The sequence below is a fragment of the Corvus moneduloides genome, chromosome 16 (assembly GCF_009650955.1).
Source record: "Corvus moneduloides isolate bCorMon1 chromosome 16, bCorMon1.pri, whole genome shotgun sequence".
Classification (NCBI taxonomy): domain Eukaryota; kingdom Metazoa; phylum Chordata; class Aves; order Passeriformes; family Corvidae; genus Corvus; species Corvus moneduloides.
This window is the reverse complement of record NC_045491.1, coordinates 9,067,090-9,085,552: the sequence shown is the minus strand read 5'-3', so window position 1 is coordinate 9,085,552 and position 18,463 is coordinate 9,067,090. Positions and strand designations below refer to the sequence as shown.

Below are 18,463 nucleotides of genomic sequence, written 5' to 3'. Positions count from 1 at the left end.
CAGTCCACTTTATACTACACTGCACAGAGGTTAGTGACAACTGCAACTCCTGGAAGCGTCTGCTCAGACAGAGGTATCTGCAAAGAAACTGAACTTCCCAACCCTCAGGTGGGAGCTGTTGGAGATTAAAACTCTTAAAGGAGCTGAGGTTTTTAATGTGTATTGCAACGAAATCCAGGCAGCTGAACTGGGGTTTCAAGTTGAGACAGTGAGGGCTGGTTCTGAGCCTCACTGGGGGGGAGAGGGGCTTGTGACACACAGAGGGTTCAAAATGCAACTGAGAACGGGACCAGGGGGGACCAGAGGGGAACCAGAGCCACCTGCTTGGGGACAGCGCAGGCTGGGAGGAGTCTGTAAAATACACAGCAGCTTTTACTGAGAGAAATACCCATTCCATGGAATAATGATGGGATTTCCTAACAAACAGACCATGGTTAGAGGGCACCAGGCAGAGCCAGAAGCCACCCCTGCGTCTTTGGGGGCTGGCACTGGGATGGATGGTACGAAACACCCCTGTAAGGGACTGATGGGCAGGAGAAAAGAAGTGCTGTGGGTGTCACTTATTGTAGCATGAACTGATGGCACAAGAGCCGGTGAGATCCCAAGTTCCTGATGTCATGTAAAGGGAGGGGTTTGCAGAGCCCTGGCACACTCAGGACAATCCTGGCATGGTTTTGGGACAACTTTGGGACAGCCCTGGCATCCTTTTAGGATGTGGCCTGGGTGGTTACAAGGGGGCAAGCGCTTCTGTACCACAGCTGGGAGAAAAAGAGGAGAAAGATGAAAATTGATGTTCAAATACCTTGAAACCCCCAGCACATCATGGTTTCTGCATCCATGGCTCTGGTTCTCCAACCATGGCTCCCTTGGGGTGTTTGGTGACAACCCCACCTGCACACCCTGCTCTGCCTGACAGACACACCAAGGTGCTGCCACAGCCACCGCAGGGCACCGGTGACACCCAACAGCTGAGGGGGCTCCCAAAGGATTTGGGGCAGGATTCCAGGCACGGGTGTCACCCTCCCTCTAAGTGGGGTTAAATTCAGCAGAGTGAGGGCTCCATGGGGCTGGGGGGCTGCACCAACAAACCCCAAAATGGGGTTGAGTCACGCTGAGGTGGGTGAAGGCTCTTGCCAAGGCCAGGGAGTTTGGGGTTGTCTCGTCCGGCCTGGTGACACGGCCTCAGCGTGGCCACCTCGGACATAAACTCATTGCAATTCCCTGGAAAAATGCTCCAGCTGTGGGACTCCTGCCTGTCCCAGCTGCCTGTCTCAGTGCCACCCCAGCAGGGCTGCCACCCCTCCTCTGCCTGGGACTGGCACTTTGGGTGCAGAGGATCAGGGCTCACCTCCCTCCAGGTGCCTGTTGAGTGATGAGGCTGGACATGTTATTCCCAGCTCCAGTTTAATCAAGGACATCTCCTGTGCTGCCAGGAAGCCCCACAGGCACCCAACCCTTCCTTCTCCTGCCTGCCCAGCAGAGCAGCCGGGTGCCTCCTGCAAGGAAAAGGTAACACTGACTTTGGGCAGCTGAACCAGCCACCACCCTCGGGAAGCAGCAGGAGTTGTGCCGGTGTGGTCCCCATGTCCCTGCTGCTGCTCCAGAGGTCAGTCCCGACACAGAGCGTGGTGGGATGTGCGTGTGGGGGCAAAGAAAGGCAATGCAGGCCTCGGGGGGACATTCAGAGCGTGTAATATTCAGCATGGGGGGCACACGGGGCAGGACACGTCCCGCAGGCAGACACAGCTTTAGCTCTTTACAGTTACACGGAAACTCTGGAACAGTAATATTATAGTTAGAAAAAATACACTGTACCCAACGAACATTATCTCACGTACAATCAATTTAAACATTTAAATTGATTATAATTTTGCTAAAATATTAACACAAGTACTGTTTGTGCTGCTAAAGTTTCAGTGTTCCCTCTAAGGAAAATATTGCTACAGTTCTACCGTACCCTGTATTAAAATCCTTGGGGTTTTTTCTTTCCCAGCAAGACTGACTCCACAAAACCACAAAGATGCCGGAATTCATTGAGGCTGATACCACACTGGGTTGGGGTGTCCGTGGTCAGGCACCTGTGAGGAGCTTGGCACAGCCAGGACCTGGAGCCAAGGCAAGGAATGCGCTTCGCCACCGGCAGTGACCTCTTGGGATGATTGGCTGCTTAATTAGTGCATCGATCTGCTGCTCATTAATTAGTGCATTGATCTGTAACTCAGCAGCAAGAATGAGCTGTGGCGATGGCGACCAGGACCTGTGGCAGGGGAGGGGACAGGTGGTGGCTATTGCTCCTCACGAGGTTGGAAGGCAGCGGCGGCTTTGCCGGCGTGAACTGAAAAGGCAGGACCCCGGATTGCTGGGAGAGCCAGGAGTCTCCAGGGATGGAGCTGCCACCAATGGGGTTGGGAATTCAAGTTTCAGCTCCTCTGCTCAGCCCTTAGTGACACAGCCTGGATCAGCTGCCACACGGGCAGGGAAAGCCGGCGGGTGGCTGACAAGGACCTACTGGATTTTACACATTTTGTTCTTTTACAAGGCAGGAATTTTGCAGCTGAACCCCCAACCTGAGCCTCTTTCCTGGATGCTTTTCACTGACTCTCTTCCCACACCATTTCCAAACACGGGGCCATGAGCCCACACAGGATGGACTTTAATGGCCTGTGAAGGCTTTCCAGTTCCCTGCCTGGATCCCTCATTCCTGCAGACTGCGGGGTGACACACGTGTCCCCACCTGGGGTTCTGCTGCAGCTGACAGATGGTGGCTGCTCCCAGAATAAAAATACAAGTCCAGCATTGCTCCTAATGGCCTTGGATGTTGAGACTGAGCCCCTCACCTTGGTCCTCACCTCTCCACAGTGAAGACACATCAGTGTTGCCAACCAGAAATTCCTCAGGAATTTACAAACTTCCCAATCCCCCCGTGAAGGAACGGAACCACAAAGTGCCGCGTTCCCGATGATCACAGGCTATTCCCAGTTAGCAACCAGCTCCTGCTGAACTGGTTTCCACTTTCAAACAGCGAATTTTTCAATCCTCAACCAGAACTCGTTGTAGAAGCAATCTGGATGCTGATCCCAACCCCAGCCTGCTGTGCCCCCCCTGTGCCTCTAAACCAAGTTTTGAAACACCTGTTTGGATGTTTGTTTTGTACAGCAAGTATATACAAAGAAAAGTAACACAGACACCACTGATTTCCCTGTGAATTTGGCACTTTCCATGGAACCTGGACTGGAAGCTCCGCAGCAGGAGCAGACGGGGCAGCTCTGCCCACTGCCCACCCACCCTCAATGGATTCTGTGTTAGCTCTGGAAGAACGAGATAATAATTCCTCAGCTGATGCTTTCTAAGAGGAAAAGGCATCCTGGGCTTTCCCAGCAGAGCTCAGAGGGGGCATTTACTCCCCTTCCCCACGTGTAGGTGATGTGGTACCAACCTCCCTTCCTCCTGGCTTAGAGGGAACACTGCTTTTAGAAACCCTGGGACAGGTAAGACAAGAACCAATACCACTGTACAGAATTCACTGCACAACGAGCTAATAAAGGGACCCGGCACTGACTCGCCACGGCAAGGAAATGGGACTGGATACATTTGGGACCAGGCAGGGGTGGCACCGCCCCAGCCCCTCAGTACGCTGGCACTTGGTAACCTTTGGGGTTGGGCTCTAAGGTCTCGGTGAAGGGGGGGCTCTGGTAGGTCTCCGTGCTCTCCGCGCCGCTGCCGCCGGGGTAGCCGGGGTAGGACGCGCTGGGGTCGGTGCCGAACTGCTCGGTAGCGAACAGGGACATGTCCGTGCCCAGGCGGTACCGCTGCAGCGCCCGCAGCGCCAGCACCACCTGCAGGGAGTGAGGGACGGGCTCAGAGAGGGCAGGGCTGCAGCCCCACAGCACCCCGTGTCCCTCAGGGGGACCCCCATAACCCCCCCAGCCCCCCCACGACCCCATGTTTCCCCAGGACCCTGTGTCTCACCAGCATCATACATCGCCCCAGGACCTCATGTCCTCCCACGATCCCCCAAACCCTCAGGACCTCACATCCCACCAGGCCCCAATGCCTTCCCAGGACCTCCCAGGATCCCACAATCCCCTCAGGACCTCGCACTGCCCCAGGATCCCATGTCCTCCAAGACCCTGCGTTCCCTCAGGACCTCATATCCCCCATGTCGCTGCAAAGCACCGAGCCCATCGCAGCATCCCAGCAAACTGCCACCTCACTCCATTGTACCCAAGAGCTAATCCAGCCCCAAACCCCACCCAAACACTCCAGAAGCCATTTCTGTGGGATAGGGTGACCCCCAGAGCTCTGCCTGGGGTAGGGAGCCCTGGCTGTGCAGATCTGGCACTGCTGGGCCCAATAAACGCATCTGCTGTGGGGAAGGAAAGCTGCCGAGTGCCAGGCCAGGAAAATAGGTCAGCTCTGCCAAGACTCCTTCACCCTTTTCCAGGTTGCTGGAATTGAGGTTGCAAACGGTGGGAAATGTGGGCGGCAGAGCCGGGAGGGCCCTGCACTCGCTCTCATTCCAGGAGGCTTCATTAACAACTCAATTAGTTTGCAAACGATGGGCTGAGGAAGCTAAAAAATGCCGTAGAAGCCAGGGATGGCTTCCCAACCATCCTGGCCATCCGGGGTGGGAGCAGATGCTGATGGGATGGAGAACATCCCACCCACTGCCCTTCCCTGTGGCAGCCAACGATGGGGAAGAGCTGGGATTAAAAGAGATTTATTTGGATAATCATAAAGCAGGGAGCAGTTAAACTGGGGAGGAACTGGAGCAAGGCTTGCTGCTGAAAAGCCTCGGACTGGCTTTTGCCCAGTTCTTTTAAGGCAATATGGAATCAGGGCACATCCTGGGGCTCTGTGCCCAGGAAAAGCTGCAGGAGGGATGGAGGTACACAGAGCCATCCCTGCTTCTCCACACACAGCCCCTGGAGCAGGAGCCCCCCGGGGTGGCACAGCCCCCCCGAGTTCATGTGGGGTCCAGGTGGGCCCCAGGGTTTCACACAGCCCTGGCTGAAGTCGCTCTGCCTGTGTGGAGCCAAAAATGGGACCAAAGGGGGTTTCTACAAGCCCCTTCTTCGGGTGGACAGCAGAGGGGCGAGTTCAACTTGTCCCAGGAGGGAGCTGATGAGCCTGAGAGCTCCCAAAATCCCCCAGCCATCCCACAAACCAGCTCAGTGCAGAGATCTGCTCCTGGGGACTCTCTGCCTCCAATGGGCCGCCCTGGGGCTCTAACGAGGTCCTGAAATCAGAGCAGCTCGTGGCTGGTGACACGTTTTCAATGGGAACAAAACTTTCCAGCCCTGGGAGAAAGGGAAGCCTGGAATTCCCCAGCGGGAGGGGACTGAGCTGATGCTTCCTGGGTAAGAAACCACCAGTTCCACGTGTGGAGGGCCCGCAGGCTTCCCCAGTACAGCCACTCACTGCCCACCAGGATTCACTTCTCCAAATCCCAGACTCCCCCTCCAGCTCAGCACTGACCCCAGGCAGGTTTCATTTCTGCTCTGCCCCCTCAGCTCCGGGGCTGTGCTCACCCAGATGATGATGGAGAAGAAGGAGAAGGTGATCGCTGCCCGCGCGGCGTCGGCGCCCTGTGAGAACCCCCTGGTCAGCGTCGTCCTCTGCCACTGGTTTGCCAGGAAGCAGAAGGCTACAAACCACAGGAAGGCCAGGAAACCTGCAGGAGAACAGAGCCGGTCAGTGCTGCTCCTGCCCAGCACCTCCCCTGCTGCAGGCCCCCCTTTGCTGCTGCACAAACCACCCAGGTTTCCAACAGGAACGGGAATTTTGGGAGCCATGGCCCAAAATGAGCTTATTAAAAGAGGCTGATACAAAAACAGAGATGGAAGGAAACCTGTGGGGTTATCTCAAGTGTGTTGCCTGTCTGAAGTTCAGCTCAGCTACACCTCAACTTGATCTCAAAGACCCCCAGGGACAGCACATCCTCCCTGGACATGTTAGAGAGGGACTTTTCACAAGGGCATTGAATAATAGGACAAGGGGGAATGGCCTTGAGATGAAGGAGGGTGGATTTACATTGGATATTGGGAAGAAATTCTTCCCTGCAAGGGTGGGGAGGCCCTGGCACAGGGTGCCCAGAGAAACTGTGGCTGCCCCTGGATCCCTGGAGTGTCCAAGGCCAGGCTGGACGGGGCTTGGAGCACCCTGGGATAGTGGGAGGTGTCCCTGCCCAGGGCAGAGGGTGGCACTGGATGTGCTTTAATGCCCCTTCTAACCCAAACCATTCTGTAATTCTGTGATTCCATGACATGTGAGAGCTCTGCGCATCCCTGCAGAGAATCCCTCTGGGCCTGTGGAACTGAGCAGAAACACACTGGTGATTATTCCTGCCTGGAAGCAAAGCTGGCTGAGCAAGATATGGCTGCAGCTGCCCTAATTCCATCCCCAGCCACCAGCACTGCCCGGTGCCAAGGAGCTCAGGGAACAGTCAAGGAAAAGCCAGGAGCACACGGGGTCAGCAGCAGGGATGTTTTCCAGCACTGGGAAGGAGAGCTGCACAACACCTGGACCCTCCTATGATGCTGTTTTAAGGCTCTCCATCATTCCTGATGACTCAGATTCCAGGTGTCAGTGCACATGTGGATGTTGGGAATTTTGAGCTGCCCAGCAGCTTCCCAAGGATCATCATCCAGGCTGCCAGTCCCTGTCTGACTGCAGGGAGAGAAGAACCTTCCTTTATTCCCATTTATTCCCCTTTATTCCCCTTTATTCCCATTTATCTTGCCAGTTGTCCCTAAATACAATAAAAAATGCACATGAGCATCCCCAGCCAGTGCTGGAGGTACAGGGCTCAAGGCCTTGAATTCCGAATTTGCTCCTAATTGCAGTTTAAGACACATTCCTTGTCTCCTGCACGGCTGGGCCTGGGAATTCCCAACCATCAGGCCTGGTCATGAGGCTGCCCTTGCGAGAAGATCAGTCAGGGTTTCCTCTTCCAAATTACAGACACTTCACCAAATACAGCCAATCCTGTCACCAAACCCACCCAAGTCTCTGCACAAGTATTTTCACTTCCCTTTAGGATGATGACTTGTTGGCAGCATTAAACAAGACCTCTGGGGTTTATTCCTTAAAGGTCACCCTTTAAGGACAGGGATCTTTTCTGTTCCCCTGCTGTTACAAGGGGGCTTTACCAGCAGCTGTTCCCTGGGATGGGAAGCAGATCCAAGCCCTACATTTGGACCTCAGCCATTGCTTCAAATCCCACTGGGGGTGGTTTGGAAGTGGAAATCGCAGAGGTGAAACAAGAGCAGCTCCCAAAGGTTAATTCACACAGTGGGAGCAGCAGGATGCTCAGGGACAAGCTCTGGGGCACAGGGCTGGCACAAGGGACGTGGGGCTGGCACTGGTTTGTGGAGGGTGAACCTGTTCCTGTGTGTAACACTCGACCCAGCACAGCTCGTCCTCCCTGGCAGGACACTGCCACTGAGTCCCTGCTGCCACTCTGTCCCCAGTGCCGCCCCAGCCCTGGTGGCACCCACGGGATGTCAGGAGTTAAAATGACATCATGCACAGCCCGGGCCCAGCACGGCTGCGCTGGGTACTGCAGCTGCCAAATCCCTCTGCACCACTGAGCGCGGTGAGGCACTGACCTTCCTCATCCTGAAACCATCAGCATCTCCAGCCAGGAACGGCTGGGATCGCTTCTGCTGCCACCCATGTGCACTTCCAGGAGGCTTTGTGATGCAGAGAGAAGCCTTTCCCCTCCAGACCAGCTCTGCCTGGATCTCTGGGCAGCAGGAGGATTCCCTCCAGTGCCATGGGCAAGGCAGGTATCACTGCCAATGGAGGAGATGGGGTCAGGCACGGAGAGCACCTCCAGAAACACAAACCAGGTGTGGTTTGATGTTTGGAGAACTGACACGGATTTTAAAAGCCCTCAGAGAGGGCTGAGCTGGCAGTGACGTGGTGAGGTTGCATGTGCCAGCCCCAGCTCCAGCTGGATCAGGCACAGCAGCAGCTCCACTCCCTCCAGCACTCCGGGAAAAAGGAGAGCTCCCGGAATCACCGCAGGAGCCAGGAGATAATGATCATTTAAGGATCTGCAGACAACAGAGTGCAAACACCAGGGAAGATGTGTTACCACCCTAATCACAGCCTGGTCTCCAGCAAACGCCTGTCTACGGGAACAGCTGGAAGAGCAGCTGGAAGAGAAGGCTGTAAATGCTGTTTTCAGTGTGGTGGCCCTGCCTGAACCCCCACCCGTGCCCCAGTGTTACCTCACAGTTACGTTCCAGAGGCATTTTAGGACGAAATTCTTCCCTGTGAGAGTGGGGAGGCCCTGGCACAGGTTGCCCAGAGAAGCTGTGGCTGCCCCATCCCTGGAAGAGTTTAACAGGGCTTGGAGCATCCTGGTCTAGTGGAAGGTGGAACTGAACGGGCTTTAATGTCCCTTCCAACCCAAACCATTCCAGGATCTGATGATTCTCTCATTTCTCCTCTCAGTGGATCCATCACAGGGACAAAGGAGAAAGGAGGCAGTCTGAGCGCAGTGCCAGCTCCCATGTGCCTGGCAGGGAGCAGAGGGCTGTCAGGATGTGAGGCAGGGAGGCAGGGTAGCAGCCTGGCCCTGTGACACACAGCAGCAGCCAGAAGATGGATGTGATGTCCCCCTTCTGCTTGAATCCGAGGATTTCAGGCACTGAGCCCCATGGAAGGGGCTGTAAATTTTATCTAACAAGGGCTGGATGGTGCTCCGGAACCATGGAAATGAGCTTTGCAGCGAGGAGAGAACAGCCTGAACAACAGGCAAGGCAGGGAGGTGATGATGGATGTTTTCATTTGGGACAGAGAGCCATCAGCGACGCCTGTGCTGGATAAATCACCTTCAGACTTTGCTAACAGAGCCTGGGAATGCAGAAGAGCAGCTGCAAACGGAGCCAGGCAGCTCCCACAGCTGAGCAGAGGATGTTCCCTCCCAGCCCAGAGCATCCTGCTTGGTCCTGTCTGCATGGATGAGCCTCAGGTCGAGGGCTCAAGAGGGCACAGCAGCTCCGTGGGCAGCCCCAGCCCCAGCTGCACAGAAGCTGCTTCTGCACTGCTCCAAACTCGTGCACAAAGTGAAACCAGACCCGAGGCAGCTGATGAAACCACTTTTGCTTTTCTCGAGCCAGAACAGGAGATGTAGGAGGGTGAAACCCCCTGTGTGGGCTCTGAGATGTGACCACCAAGCCTCACCTCCGTGCGTGGCCTCACCAAACCCGGCTCAGCAAACAGCTCCAGCTGCAGTGGGACACGCCACTGTCCCCAGCCACAGTGGGCTTCCTCAGTGCTCACTGAGCCCATGGCTGGATGGGACAACTGCCCTGCCAGCCCTGTTGTCCCCAGCCGAGGCACACGAGTTGTGTCAGGCCATGGGGGGAGCGGTGAAGACTCGGGAGTTGAGGGGCAGGGCACAGCAATGACCTCAAAGAGCCAGACCCACGCACAGCAGAGCAGAGCAGAGCAGAGGTACCTGAAAAGCCGAGGTCCAGCAGCACGGCCCGTTTGCGGTCCTTGACGCTGCTGATCTGCTGGAAGTACAGGTCCACCACGAAGAAGAAGATGCAGCCGAAGAAGGCGATGACGCCCACGGCGATGCCATAGCTGCAGGCACTCTCATTCTCGTTGAAGATGCAGAGCAGCTCGGGGTGCTGGCTGTCCTTGTTCACGTAGCACTCGTTCACGATGGAGCCGAACACCACGATGGAGAAGATCTGCAGGAGGAAAGAGAGAACACAACTTGCTGCTGTTTGCATTTGACTCTGTTTTCCAACAGCAGCGTCATTGGATTCAATCCCGTCCTTGACTCCATGGCAACGTGGCATTTGAGAGACACATCCCAGCTCTCGTTTGGTTGGTGTTTCCAACCAGTACCTGGGTGTTCCTCCTCTGTGAGGTGGAACCTCCTCCTGCCTTCCAGTGCCTTGCTGTGCAGAGTATTTTAAGGATCTTGTTCTCCAGACAGGCTGGGGAAGGAAAAAATAAACAGATGGGGCAGGTCCCTGCAGAGTCTCTGTGCTTGTGTTGCTCTCTGCTGTCAGGCTGTGCCCCACAAACCCCCTCACGTCCCTGTGGAGCGGGGAGGAAGGTAGGGACAGGGGATAATGGAGTGGCTGAGCCAGGGAAGGGCTGGATTGCTGGTGAAGGGACACAGGACATGTGTGGGGACATGGGAACAGCTCACCTGGGCACAGGGGCACGGGCTGCCCTGGGAGCAACAGGGTGATTTTTCACTGGTTGAGCAGGGCCTGAAGGATGCAGCTCCTGCATCCATTATCCAGTGACCTGGCTTGGGCCCAAGAGGGACACAAGGGCAGGGGCTCCTGGGGCTGCCCAGGTCCCCACGCTGGCACCACAGGGTGTCACATCCCTGCAGGCAGGGAAGGAGCCGGATGGCAGCGGCTGCCTCAGTGGATAGCACTCACCCTGGGCATGCCCAAGGAATTCCCTCATCTCCCAGCACCAGAGGCAGGAGGGGAAGCTGTGGGACAAGATGCAGCACAATCCGCTCTGGATCCCGCTCTGGTAGAGCCTGGGGAGAGGCTGTGAGCAGGGAAGGGAGCAGGGTGTGCAGGCACATCTCCCTCACACTGGGAACCTCTGATCTCATCCCTGGCTGCCGGTTCCCGCATCCCTGCACGCATCCCTGCTGCCTCCCGGGACACAGCTGGAGGCCAGGGATGCAGCAGCAGAGATAAGAGGCTCCTCCAGCTCTCCTGGGAGCAGCTGGGGACAGGAACAGGGCATGATTGGCTCCTGCTGCACCTACAGGAACAGCATGACACAATGGGCACGAGACAGGGACAGGTGACATGGGGGCAGCCGCCCAGGAGCCACAGGACGAAGCACAGCTGGTGGCTCTCACAGCCACCTGTGTCACCTGCGTCACCTCCTGCAGCTCCCGGGGAAGCTGTGTCACAGAGCAGGGGAAACGAAGCAGAACCCACGGTGAGCAAACCACCCCCAAGGTTCCAGCACTCTTGCACGTAACACTGGGACAGACCTTCTCCTCTTCCTCCTCTTGGAATTTAACCATGGCCCAGGGTCCTGTCCCACATCCATCCCTGGCTCAGGTCAGCCCTGAGCACCAGCCACGAGCTCAGTGGCCACCCAAGTCACCCCAAGGCACCTGCACCCTGTTCCTCACTGGTGCTGCACTTCAGGGAGCCCTTGGGATGGCACAGCAACACCATCATCACCACCATCCCCACCATCACCACCATCACCACCATCACCATCATCGTGCTCACAACAAGAGGCGCTGTGTATAAGGAAGAAACAACAACAAACGGCACTAATAGTTTTCCCAGAGCTTTGGCAGCAGCTGTAACATCAGCAGTTGTAAAAATCTCTTCATAAATAATGCAAAATTGTTATTTACTATCAGAAATAGCAGCAGCATTTATAAAACAGGCCCTGGAAGAAATTATGTGATTCTGGAATACATGAATAATTGAGAACCTCTGATTTCAGGCGATTACTTCTCTGGCAGGCCAGCAAACTTGTACTCAGCTCCTCTGAGAAGTTCCACTCAGTTCTCCCAGGATTAACAACCTTCTCCATGCTTTTGGGAGCCTGCTGGGAGCCCAGAGCTTTGGTGGGTGAGGGAGAGCTCCCAAAAATACAATTAAGGACGTCACAGCACAGGCGTGTGGTGCCTGCACCAGCTTTGCACACCTGGGGCTGTCGATGTCAATGCTTTCTTTTAAAAAAAGGATGTTTTATCAATTAACACCATGAGACCCCCACAACCACATTTCAATGTACAAAACATGGAACACGCAGCTTTTCCTTGGGAGGTCAAAGTAGCAAGGAATTCCACGTGCACACATTTGATAGATGAGCTCAAAACATCGGCACTGGCTGGAATATTCCTGTCAAAACGTGCCTTTCCATGGGTTTTCTCCCCCTCATCCCAGGATTGTAATGTTATGGTTTTTCTTAAAAAACTCACTGGTGCTGGTGAAGCATTTTAATGAGAATAGATTTGGTGCTGACTTTCTAAGTATAGATGAAAAAGTGCTTTTATTTTAGGAAAACGTGGGTAGATGAAATAAATGTGGGCAGGAAAAAAAAACCCCTGTGTTTTTTAAAGTTCACGCAAAACAAGGGCATCTTCCCAATCACCTCCACAAACCACAGTGGCTCAAACCCCCAACCAGCTCATCAAACTTGAAAGAGAAAACACAAGGTCAGATTTTCCACTGTGAGCGAGATTTTATGGGCCTGAGCAGTATCTCAGAGGATTTGCAAAGGAGCCTGCACAGGACACTTCCACTTTCCAGCTGAACAACCCAAGGCAACCAGCAACAAATTCTGCTCCTCCTGGATGAGCCGGTGCAAGACACAGTGAGAAAACCGGATTCTCCCCAGCCACCCCAGAGGGAAATTGCATCCCCCATCCTTGCATCCTGCCAAAGCTTCCACAGGGATGTGCTGGCAACTTGGGGGCTCCTGGTGTGGGGGTTCCTGAGTGCTGGGAGCGCCCACCTCCAGCAGCTCCAGCAGCACAGACCATTAATGCTGCTCTGCCTTCGGCTGCGGGGAGAATGGGAAGGAGGAAAGCTCTCCTCTCCCATCCTTTCCACTTAGAGCTGCACTTCAGCCACACAAAGGAGCCTCAGTCACACCCTGGAGGGAGCACGACGTGGGGCAGGAGCCCTCAGACCCGTGGGGACACGGATGGGCTGCTCATGCAAAGGGAGTTGGGGTTCCACCAAACCAGGGACAAACTGGGACCTCTCCTGTTAATGAAGGCCAGCAGCCCAGTTCCACCAATTTAAAGTTTGCTTCCAAGCAAGAGCAGACAACTCTCCAGGCCAGGTGGCATTTCTGTGACACAGGACAATGGGACAGGACAATGGGACAGGTCTTCTCTGCTCAGAGAGTGGGGAGGCTCTAGCACAGAGCGGCTGTGGCTGCCCCATCCCTGCAAGTGTCCAAGGCCAGGTTGGACAGGGCTTGGAGCACCTTGGGATAGTGGAAGGTGTCCCTGCCCATGGCAGGGGGTGGGAATGGATGGGCTTTAAGGTTCATTCCAACCCAAACCATTCGAGGATTCCGTAATTCTGCTGGACCCATCAGGCCCTCGCAGGAGCCCAGGGCACTGGGACACTGATGTGCCCAGGATGGAGACACCTTTCAGGTGTGGATAAAGCTGGGAGCTGTGGCTGCCCTCTCTCCAGCACATTTTTGCCATCTGGAGGACGCTGGCTGGCCAGGCTGCCTCCCTTGCTTCTGGAACTATGCTCTGCAGATCCCTGTTCCCTCCTGGAGCTCCAGCAGGCTGGACCCCAGCACACACACAGTTTTCCTCCCCGTTGCTTTCAGCTTTCTGCAGCCCATCACCTAAAATTTGCTTCAGGAGACCTCACAGCCTGAGCAGAGTCAGGCAAGGAAAACAAAAAGCAAATAACACTGGAGAGCACGAGCTGAGAGCTTCAGTGTGAGCTGTCAGCCATTTTAAGGTGAGATGTTTCCACTGCTGAGGCACTGTACTTGGATTTGGGACCTATAAAAAACATCACCAGAAGGTGTGGGGTTGTAGGAGACTGCAGAACCTGGCTTTGATTACACACGCAAGCAACCATTAATGTCAGCATTGAGGAAATGTAACGCACGAGGAAAAATAATCCAGAGCTCATTTCCTCTGCTGTGGCTCCTGATCAACAGTGCTGGGCACAAGCCACACGTGCAGAGAGCCAAGCTCTGGGTGATCCCTCTCTCCCTCCAGGAAGCCTCGTGCTCAGCTCCCTCCCCTCCTTGAGCCAGCAAGGGAAGGATGGGCCATCAAACGAGAAGGGAAAACAATTAAGGTCAAATTAGCACAGGCCAAATCCTGCTTAGCACTGAGTGTTTTCCTAAGCCCCATTAAGCCCCTGTGCTGTGTTGGGCATGGGCCTGGTGCAGATTCCCTGCTCAGGGATGAGTGGAACCCTTGGCACAGGGCCAGGCTCCCTCAACACCCACCCAGCTCAGATCCTGGGGAATCAGGTCCTGGGTCCCTCTCCAGTTTATCTTTACAGTTGTCAGTCACAGGGAAGTTTCCAGCACTGATCTGCACAATTTATTGGAGGGTGTGAAGACCAAAGCTCTGCTTTAAGAACCGCCAGATCTCCCACAGGACTACGGAGAAGACCACGAAGGGAAGAGCTGGCGTGGTTTCTGGCACAGAAAGAGGTGGTCTGTTGCTGGCTGTAATAGGTTTAGGGCCATATCCACCAGTAATCAGCTTGGGAGGATGTGTATTGATGACCACATGACTGATTTTTCCTGAATTACTTTTTCTGATGTGGGAAGAGCTGCCGGCTGAGACACAGCGTCCATTCAACGTTCTTAATCTCGTCCTGCAATCTGAGCACATGGCACACCAGCAGTGCTTGAAACCAGAGATGACAGGAGCATGACAATTTAGAACCATTTTAAGCTCAGATGCAGCGAAGCTTCCCCATAATTCCATTACCAAAATGTTACATTTAAGTTCTGCCTTTAATCCATAGCCTGCAGAAGCAGAAAATTAAGACAGAAATCTGATGACCCTTCTGAAAAGTGGGCAGGACCAAAGTCTGAAGCAGCTCAGATCATGCTAATGACTCTGAGCATTGCTGTGGGCTCCTGAAGCGCCAGAGCAGCCTTGGAGCTCTTCCCTAAGAGCCCAGAGTGCTCGGGGGACAGTGAAGCCCCTGAAGAGCCATCCAGAGCTTATTCCTTGCACTTCTCCTGCTGACCTCCAGGGAGGCAGAGGGATGGGATGGGATGGGATGGGATGGGATGGGATGGGATGGGATGGGATGGGATGAGGGCGCACTCATGGGACCCAGCACTGCACTTGTGCTGATGCTCTGCATGAAATCACAGGAATTGCTCAAAAAGTTTACCAGAATATTTTCCAAAACTGCTTTTAAAAGCCAAACCTAAGCCTATGTTAAACGAACAATTGCCTTGCAAAGCTGAGTGGCCACTTGAAAGTCTGGCTGGCACATGAGAAAGGAACTCATGATTCTGCAGGCATCCGTCATGAATATCGACTCTGTTTGGCTGTGCAAAAAATGTCTCAAAAGGAAACCACAAGAACGATCACATCTTCATCTGACAAACTGCATCAGACAGAGGGGGAAGAGATGAATGAGGAACTGTTAAATGGTTCTTTCCAGCTTTTGATTCTACAGCTCAAGCCAGGAGCGGTTTTTTCCCCCTCAGATACTCAGAATTATTCTGTCAAGGGGAGGTTGTTGAGGGAGGCAGAACCAGGAATCCCCTTTGGCCACCACTGACATTTGGGGATTTCTGTGTTAAGTCACCATTCACCTGCCAGTCCCTTACCGCCAGCACAAGGTCCCCGAGGCAGCCACTGGAGTCACAAAAGGGAACTGGACCTTCCTTTGGTGGTGGCTCCCTGGGAAGCCCCAGCAGTATCGATCAGCCAGATTAGTCACTCACTTCAGGCACCTGGGGCTGACCCCAAATCCCTGTGGGATTTCTCCATCCCCCCCCCACCTAAATCAGCCCATCCCAGGCAGCTCCCTCCTTTTCCCAAGGGAACCTGATATCACACACAGCAAGGGTCTTGTCGCTGGTGTGGGATCCAGCTGCTCAGGCTAACCACGGCTACAAAGAGGCGCCACAGAGGCACAGGAAGGAAAACCACGTGAAGAAAGCCCACCCCAAAGCCTGATCTCAGCCCCACCCCACTCCTCAGCCCAGGGCTTGCTGAATAACCACCCATGGCTGTTTTGTGCTGGCACGGGCAGCTCATCCCCCCTGGGATAGCAAGCAGGGAAGCCTGGGAAGGTTCTGTTTGCTTTGGGAATCAGGGAGTGGCATGGTGAGCATCGGTCCGAGCTCCTGCCCAGCCACCAGCATGGATGTCACCACGTGCCAGAGCACTGCCACACTCACCCAGGACAGCAGCAAGAAAGGCAGCAGAGCCTTGGGCTGCTCCCTCCATCCAAGCTCTCCATCCTGGCACGGGTTTGGTTTGGCAAGAGCAGCAAAGCAACAGCTCAGGAGGAACCCAGGCACAAGGGCCAGCAGTGGGAAGGGAATGCCCTCACACCTCGCTCTGACTGCAGTCCCAGCTCACACTGCAAAGGAGCCATAAATGCTGAACTGGTTTAAGATACGGGTAACTGGACTGAAACAGCCAAGCTGGGGATCTGAACCCCCAGGCTGGAGCAGTGATGAACCCTCACAGATCTATCAGCGAATGTGAGACCTGGGAAAAGGGTTCCAAAGGGAGCTCCCACATGAGCTTCCACAGCCCAACCCCCAGCTCACCGAAAAGGGCAAAAAACTCCCTTTTTGCTCAGTGGGGGCTTTGGAGCCAACCTAAATATTGCAAACATTTAGGGGATAGCACCACGCTCATCCCACCTTTGTCTACACTGGTGGCCCGTGCACTTGTCTGGAGTTAAGCTGATGCATTTCTGTAGTTGTAAGCACTTGTTTGTCACTGATTCCCTGTGAACACAGAGCCATGAAATGAGGGACTTTGCCACTGAACAAACCAGTGAATATGTACGGGAATATTTGCTAAGCTGGGACTTTTATTTTGTATCTATCTTCCATATTCTGGTCCTGCTTCTCAGCAGTGTCTAATCCCCTTCTGTCAACAAGGATGGGGAGCCCTCTGGGTGCAAGGTGACACACCACCAACAGTGGGTCAGATTTAACTAAGTGTACCCAAACCCAACACCACTGCCTGCAGTTTGACACTGCCACTCAGGGAGGATCCAGACCAAGTTTTCTTCTAGGAAACAACTGCTGCCCTGCACCTGAACCCTGCCCAAAATGCCCCATCCACACCAAGCTGGATGCCCCAGATTCATCCCTGGCCCCTGCTCTTCCCCAGCAATGGAGTCGTGGGCCTTCCCCAAGCCCTGGGAAGGACATCAGCTCCCATCCAGCCACACACTGCAGCATGTGGTTTAACTTTGAGCATGTGATTGCAGCTGGAATTGTTCATGTGCCGCATGTTGCGCTGCTCAGGGCCTCGGCCAGGGCATCCCAGCCTGGAAGAGCCCCACGGACACACCGGCTGTGGCAGCTGGAAGAAGGGAGGCTGGGGGGCTGCATCTCCTCCTCACACCTTTCCTCTGCTCCCTGCCTCATTGAGCACTGCCAAAAGTGACACAGAGCCAGCACAGGTGTGACATGGGTGAGGACAAACCCCAGGCCCAGCTCGGCTCATCCACAGCCTCCAGCCAAGCACTGGAGCCAGGTGAGAGCCGGGCAGACCCTTCCCACGGGGAGTTTTGGGAAGGATCTGGCATTCCTGACCTCCCACGGCCGATCTCAGCAAAAAGCCAGGCTCGGGGAGGCAAATTAGCCCTTAGCCCTGGGCATCCGGGCACCACGGCCCCAGGAGCACCCTGGCACAGCTCCCTGTGCTGCCTGGTCACGGACCACCAAAGCCTTCCCTGAGCGGCTGCACGGCCCATTCCACCTCCTGCTCCCTGCTCCACGGCGGGAATTCACCGATGGGAAACGTCCAACAAACCTGACATCCTTTCAGCAGTACGGGGAGCAGCAGGGCTGGCTCCCGGATTTCTGTCACACACACGCATGCACGGAGCGTGGAAGGCAGGAAAATGTCCTCTGCCTCCTGCTCCAAACCCCATTCTCCAGCACCGAACAGGAGAGAGGCAGCGGCGCATCCCCCCGCCGCTCCCTGCCCCATTCCCGAGGAAACTCGGTGCCAGCTCCCCCGGGATCCGGCACGGCCCGCGGGGCTGGGCAGCACCCGCCGCACCGGCACCGGGCACGATGCACCGGCTGCGGGCACGATGCACCTGCGCTGCCCATCACTCCGGCACTGCCCATCGCCCCTGCACTGCCCATCGCCCGGACACTGCCCATCGCCCGGACACTGCCCGCTGCGCCGAGCGCTGTCCCCGCACCGCCGCTGCCCAGCCCCGCGTCTCCGCGGCCGTTCCGCCTTACCCAGGTGGTCACCCGGAGGAGGGTCTGCGGCTGCTTCAGGAAATCCACGGGGTCGATGGCCCCCCCCGCCCGGCCGGCTCCGAAGGACGCTCCCTCCATCTTCCCCCGCGCCCGCTCCGCGCCCAGCCGAGCCCCGCCGCGCGCGCCCCGCGCCGGCCGCGCGCCTGCCCACCCGGCCCCCCCCCCCCCCCCGCGCCCCTCCCTCGTGGGCTCGTCCGCAGCGCCGCGTGCGGGCGGCGGGAGGAACCACCCGTCGGGTGGGGGGGGAGAGGAGGTGGGCACGGGCAGGTGCGCGCGGCCGGCGCGGGGCGCGCTCCCCCCGCAGCGAGCCCGGGCAGAGACCCCGGCACAGGGATGGGGCTCTGCGCGCTGTGACAGCCGCTGTCACCGGGATGTGGGCACAGCCACTGTCACCGAGCTGTGGGCATGGGCACTGTCACAGTGGGACGGCGACCGTCGCTGAGCTGTGGGCATGGCCACCCCAGCACAGCTGTGGCAACTGTGGATAACCACTGACAGTGTG

General features: G+C 55.8%; 1 protein-coding gene across 1 annotated transcript; it reads right to left on the bottom strand.

Moving 5' to 3' along the window:
* Positions 1–872: 872 nt before the first annotated feature.
* Positions 873–18,077, bottom strand: SYNGR3 (synaptogyrin 3). The gene is made up of 4 exons (XM_032125581.1): positions 17,941–18,077; positions 9,473–9,713; positions 5,532–5,674; positions 873–3,836 (listed from the first exon to the last, which is right to left on the bottom strand). The coding sequence occupies exons 1-4, from the start codon at positions 18,037–18,039 to the stop codon at positions 3,627–3,629; spliced, it is 693 nt and encodes a 230-aa protein (XP_031981472.1). The 5' UTR covers positions 18,040–18,077; the 3' UTR covers positions 873–3,626.
* Positions 18,078–18,463: the final 386 nt, after the last annotated feature.

What these genes read in the sequence shown, in the direction of transcription:
- SYNGR3 (XM_032125581.1), bottom strand. Translation starts at nt 18,039, where the DNA reads ATGGAGGGAGCGTCCTTCGGAGCCGGCCGGGCGGGGGGGGCCATCGAC. An exon ending in TCCTCCGGGTGACCACCTGG is followed by an intron (nt 9,714 to 17,940) that starts GTAAGGCGGAAC and finishes TTCCTCCTGCAG; the next exon opens with ATCTTCTCCATCGTGGTGTT. An exon ending in GCTGGACCTCGGCTTTTCAG is followed by an intron (nt 5,675 to 9,472) that starts GTACCTCTGCTC and finishes GTTCTCCTGCAG; the next exon opens with GTTTCCTGGCCTTCCTGTGG.